The sequence below is a fragment of the Glycine soja genome, chromosome 16, assembly GCF_004193775.1.
Source record: "Glycine soja cultivar W05 chromosome 16, ASM419377v2, whole genome shotgun sequence".
Taxonomy (NCBI): Eukaryota; Viridiplantae; Streptophyta; class Magnoliopsida; order Fabales; family Fabaceae; genus Glycine; species Glycine soja.
Window position 1 is genome coordinate 15,546,335 of NC_041017.1, and position 6,548 is coordinate 15,552,882.

The window sequence follows — 6,548 nt, forward strand, 5'->3', positions numbered from 1 at the left end:
AACGTGGTTACGGCACGACTGAACGGTCGGAATTCATTTTAACCGAAATTAACGGATGATACAATTCAAACGATCGGTGGAAATTTATTTTATTTTTAGATTAGGCGAGAAATGACTTAAATAAATGACTTAAGCACGTCAAAAGGGGGTATAAAAAGCGAATGAAAACGAGAATAAAAATACATGAAACAAAATGTGGACCACCACGGGTACATAGAATGAATTGAAAAGCTCGGTTTGAAGTACTTACCCGTTGAAGACTGAAGAAAACGAAGAACGAACGATGAATATTTGAAGAATGATCGAGAATCTTCGTGTAATTACTCACGGAAACGTTACGGAAACGTTACAGAAGCGCCTCGGCTTGGATTTTCTTCACGGAAACAATTTTCCTCAGCAAATTTAAGAGAATACGAAATGCCAAGAAGGCTGAACCCCTTTCTTCTTCACTCTTCCCCCTATTTATAGCAAAATAGGGGAGGAGCTTGCCATCCAGCTCGCCCAGGCGAGCAAGGTTGCTTCCTCCAGAAGCAACAGCCTTCTGGAGGAAGGATCTGGAAGGCCCAAGTGGGCCAGATTGCTATTTGTACCCCCTTTTTTTACTAAATGCACCCCCCTTCTATTTTTTTGGTAATTCTTTTTTCGTAACGTTACAAAACTTTACGAATTTCGTAACGATACTTATTTTCCTTCCGCAAGGTTACGAATCCTTACGGAATATATATTTACTCTTTTTTAGCTTTCGAAGGAGTTACAGAAACTCACGGATTACACAAAAACACCTCTTTTCGATTTCCGCCACATCACGGAATTTCACGGATTGCGCTAGCCTACTTCCTTTTGATTTCTGACACATCTCGGGACTTCATTTATTGTGCAACAAAGGACGCCAAGTATCTCAAAGCGGCTAACCAAAGGTTGTATGTCAACAAGTAATAATCCCCGGACGAAATTAGGGTATGACACAAAGCATGGTTTGTGAGTTGATTTTAGCTTTTGTTGCACTTGGTTATTCATCAACTCATTTAAAAGAACTTTCAAAGTAAAATGTTCGATTGAAGCTTATTTACCTTTTTTTGATTAATCGAGGTTATAGTGTGAACGATCGGTTGAATTTTATTTTAACAGTGATTAAACGAGATTACAACACAAATGATCGGTTGAAATTCATTTTATCATTTATTAGGCGAGACAATGGCTTAAATGATCGGTTGAAGCTCATTAAAAACGGAAGAAGAGGATACTGATATGAAGAGGAAAGCAAACAAAGAAGGAATGGACCACTAAGGGTGTATAGAATGAATTGAAAGCTTTGAAATCGAAAACTAACCAGTTGAAGCTCGGAGAACGATGATGAACGAACGAAGAATGGCGAAGAATGTCCACGGAATTGATGATGAAAATGTCTCAGAAGCGTTACGGAAGCGTCTTGGCTTGGATTTTTTTTTCCTTCTTTCTTCTTCTCCTCACTAATTTTAAGTGATTCCTGAGCTCCCAGGGTGCTGGCCTCTTTCCCTCAACCTTTACGCCCCTTTTATAGCCAAAAATGGGGAGAAGCTTGCCGCTCAGCTCGCTTAGGCGAGCTGATTGCTTTCTAACGAAGTTTCCTAAGAGCACCCCTAAATTGATTAGTTCACCCTCATTTTCATTCACCTCGAATTGATCATGGAAACGTTACAAAAGCAGTACGGAAGTGCCCCGGCCTTGATTTTCCTCTCCGTTCTCCTTCTTTTCACTAATTTTAAGTGAAATATGCTTGCCAAGGGTGCTGGGATCCTTCCCTCAACCTCCCATGCCCCTTTTATAGCCAAAATGGAGAGGAGTTTGCCGCCCAGCTCGCCCGGGCGAGCTGACGAAGTTTCCTGAGTGCACCCCCAAATTGATTAGTTCACCTCCCAGTTTGATGAGTGCACCCCCATTTTGTGTTTCTGACTGATTTCTTTCTGAAACATTGTAAAAATTTACGAATTACGCGGCGATGAGCGTTAAGCATCTTAAATCGGTTAGCCAAAGTCTGTACATTGACAAACAATTGTCCCCGGACGAAATTAGGGTATGACAAGGGTGTTTTTACATTTCCTTTGAAAAACCCTTGAAAATCAGACGTAAAAGATATCTTTTAATAAAATTGATGTTATTTTCGTGACCTTCGCTGAACCCCGGTCACATTGGCATGATAAGAATTTTATATGACGTCTCCTTTTAGAAGAATCTGAAACACCCCTTAGCCCTTTATGTTTTGATAGGGGTAATTGACTCTGAATGTTGTTATTAACCTTGTTGTTGAAATCTAAACTAAATTTCCTTTGATTTGGTATATAGAACATAGCATTTTGACTAACGAACGTGAACAAGAGAGGTCTCTGAGTTACACAAAGAGGAACTGATAGGGACCTCATGATCGGTGAGGGGAGTTTATTATAAATTATGGCTTTTGATGCCATTGTTGGGGTCAGGGAACCTAACAATGGGGATGTATGCCTGTCCCTGTTGCATTCTGGTTTTTAAGAAAAACAATGTTCTGACTAATGGGATACAATATGTTTGTTATTGATAAATGATATTATTGTTTTTATTAGACTTGTGTTGTCTGCAGACCTAGGGAGTGTGAATTTCAGGCATGAACTGTATATGTATGTATACGCAGAATGTGATTTACTGATGATATTGTTATTGATGATATTAACTGATATGAGATGTTGTTGTTATTGATGATTATGTTGATATGAGATGATGTTGTTACTTATGATAATATTGATATGAGATGATGTTGTTATTGATGATTATGTTGATATGAGATGATGTTGTTATTGACGATAATATTGATATGGATGATGTTGTTACTGATGATTATGTTGATATGAGATGATGTTATAATTGTTAATAATGTCATTGAGATAAGATGATGATGATGTTGAGAATAACATTAAGATGAGACAATGTTGATGTTGATAATGACATTGAGATGAGATGTTAATGATGTTGAAAACGTCATTGCGATGATGTATGTTATGTATGTACATAAGGGGTGCAGTGACCATGTTGGATATCCTTGGTGGGGGAAATAGAGTGGATAAAGAGTTTTAAGCATCTTTAGAGGGGGATGACTTAGAATCTTTAATTATCCACGGTCAGTGCATTAATGGTGCCCATGTTTCATACTTCATATTGCATGGAAATAGTATAAACTTTGTCATTAAGTACTTGCAGTTTCTCCAGAGGAGGAATACTTGTACTTTGGGGTATGTCACTCGGTTTGGAACTCCCTTGAGACTCAAGCTGATCACCGTGGGGGGGAGGGAGTTGTCTGCGCATGAAAGGTTGACCTCGACACTTACTGCCTAGTTTTTCTACATAAGAGTGTTGTGTGGACACGCTTAGGCTATTTCCTTGATGAATGGTACCACATTGCATTTGAGAGTAGAGGTCAGGTGCATGCATCATACTGAGCATGATTGATTGGAATTATAGATGGATGATGACTACCTGTTGAGTGTCTGCTAGACTAATGGATTTTTATGTATGCTTATGGTATTTGTTAATGTTTTCTTACTAATTATGGTTATTTGATTTTTGTATTAATTTCTTTTAATTATATGTATGAACTAATTTACTTTCCATTATGTGAATGATGTGTACTGAGTTACTATACCTACATATATATGTGTGTGTGTGTGTGTGTGTGTGTGTGTGTATGTATTCATTTAAGTAATGGTGCATTGTTTGGGGAATATATATCATGAAAAATTTACTTTCATTTTTCATAATCAAATTAACATTTTTCAATTAAAAATTCAAATATTCGCAGTTTAGAATGGTGATATCTTAGCGACGAGGCAGGCCGTTACATTAGTGGTATTAGAGCTAGGTTGAACCTTTCAGCCAGTGAGTCAGCTATGTTTCTCTGTGTATTTTGTGGTTGCCTTGTTGAATGCTTGATGGTTGTTTTTTTTTTGTATTTGGAACTTACTCACTTTGTTGTGTTTCCATGAGTTATAGAGATTGATTGGTGTAGTCATAACATGTTTATTCCCCTAATGTCTGCTATACCATGAGTTTCAATGCCTTGTCATGAGTTATCATACTGGCCATCTGTATAATTTGTGAAGTGCAATGGGATGATATGGCAAGCGATCAGGAATACAAAGGATGGAAAGTGAGTGTTAATGTCTCGAGAGAGGACTATTTTAGAGGAGTAATTTCTCGAGGCATCAACTCTCAAAAGTAACTAAGTAGGGACTTGAGATAGGTGTGATTTTGTTATGTTCTTTTTCTTGTGTGTATTCTTTCCATGTTCTCACTTCCTGGTGTGTATAAGGAGTGATGGCTGGATGGAATGATTGTGCGATAGCTGATGCTCTCCAAGCCTTGGCTCAGGCTTTGGGGAATCAGAATAAGGGAGAAGCTGTTGGAGCTGCTGAGTACCAAGGGTTGAACCACTTCCAACAAAACAATCCCCCTGGTTTCAATGGAGGATACAACCCTGATAGTGCTCAGAATTGGATAAGGGAGATCGAGAAAATCTTCCAAGTGATGACATGTCCAGAGGGGCAAAAAGTTGCTTTTCCTACATATACTCTGGTGGAAGAAGCTGAGTATTAGTGGGAGAATACTCGTCAATGCTTAGAGGTTGAAGGTCAAGTTGTGACCTGGGAAGTCTTCAAGAGGGTATTTCTGGAGAAATACTTTCTTGAGGATGTTAGGAACAAGAAGGAGATGGAGTTCTTGGAGCTCAAGCAGGGAAACATGACTGTGGCTAAATATGTAGCCAAGTTTGAAGAGTTGGTGAGGTACTTTCCCCATTATCAAGGAAGAGATGGCGAAAGTTCAAAATGTGTGAAGTTTCTGAACGACTTGCAACTTGAAGTGAAGCAAGTCGTGAATTACTAAGGTGTTCATTAGTTTCAACTCTTGGTTAACATGTGTCGAATTTAGGATGAAGACTCTTGAGACAGGGCAACCTATTATAGGAGTACAGGCCCAGTAAAGAACAAAATGAATGGACCTTAACATTGGGGAAAACCGTACTCGACCCTCCTAAGCAATATGGTAACCATCCCAACAATTAGAGGACTGTTGCTATGGGGTTTGCTGGTGGTAGTGGTAGCAAACCCACTACTTTCTCAACTCTGATCACATGTTATAAGTGTGGTAAGCCAGGGCACATCTCCTCAAATTGTGTTGATAAAGGAATGACCTGTTTCAACTATAGACAAAAGAGGCATATTCAGAGAGATTGCCCATATCCCAAGAAGGAGCAGAATGGTGGGGGTCTGAATGACCAAACTGGACATCCGAAGGCCACAGGAAGAGTCTTTACCCTTAATGGTGTCGAAGCTTCGAAATCCAAAGATCTAATCCAAGGCAAATGTTTCATAAGTGGGATTCCCTTATGTTGCAACATACCCTTCGGTGGGAGGGCGACGCGAGGCTCATGGATGTGTCTTCCAAGAAAGGAAAATGCGCGAAGTCGCCACCAACGTTTATTTGAGGAAAATGTCGAAAAAACCGGAAAAGGTGTGGTCTACGAACTTTAAGTGTGAAAGGTTCGGGAGTTGTTTTTACGCACGGGGAACGTATTAGCACCCCACACAGTGTATTGTGTTGCATCAAAGATGGATTTGGGAGGAGTGTTGATGCAAAATGGCCAAGTAGTGGCCTATGCTTCTAGACAAATCAAGACTCATGAGAGGAATTATCCTATCCATGATCTGGAGTTGGTTGCTGTAGTTTTTGCCCTTAAGATGTGGAGGAATTACCTATTTTGCTCCAAGTTTGAGGTGTTTAGTGATCATAAGCACCTTAAGTACTTATTTAGTCAGAAAGAGCTGAACATGCGTCAAAGGAGATGGTTAGAGCTTCTTAAAGATTATGATTTTGAGTTTAACTACCATCTCGGCAAAGCCAACGTAGTGCCTGACGCCTTGAGTAGGAAATCCCTACATATATTTGCCTTGATGATTAGAGAGCTAGATCTCCTAGAACAACTTACAGACCTTAGCCTTGCATGTGAGGTTACCCCTAATAGTGTAAGATTAGGAGTTTTGAGGATCGCCAATGAGTTACTAGGAGATATCAGGGAGGGTCAGAAGACTGATCTCTTTCTAAGGACTCAGTTAGAAGCTATAGAGTCAGGGAGAGATAGTAGTTTCAATGTGGGATCGGAATGAGTCTTGAGACTTCAGGATAGGATTTGTGTTCCCAATGTGCCCAAACTTAGGAAGATGATCTTATAGGAAGGACATAGGAGCAACCTGAGCATCCACCCTGGTGCTACCAAGATGTATCATGATCTAAAGATAATGTTTTGGTGGCCCAACATAAAGAGAGAGGTTAGTGAGTTTGTGTATGCATGTTTAGTCTGTCAGAAGGCTAAGATAGAACATCAGAGACCTTTAGGGAAGTTACAACCCTTGGAGATACCCCGGTGGAAGTGGGACAATATTTCCATGGATTTTGCTATAGGACTACCTAGGACCCCTAGAGGTTTAGATTCTCTTTAGGTTATTGTTGACAAACTGACCAAGTCTACTCACTTTATTCCCATT

The 6,548-nt window shown here is 39.7% G+C and overlaps 1 protein-coding gene across 1 annotated transcript; it reads left to right on the top strand.

Annotated features, from left to right (window-relative positions):
* Positions 1–4,323: 4,323 nt before the first annotated feature.
* On the top strand, positions 4,324–4,890 carry LOC114389794. The gene is made up of 2 exons (XM_028350524.1): positions 4,324–4,530; positions 4,603–4,890. Exons 1-2 carry the CDS (start codon positions 4,324–4,326, stop codon positions 4,888–4,890), a joined length of 495 nt encoding a protein of 164 aa, XP_028206325.1.
* The last annotated feature ends 1,658 nt before the right edge of the window (positions 4,891–6,548 follow it).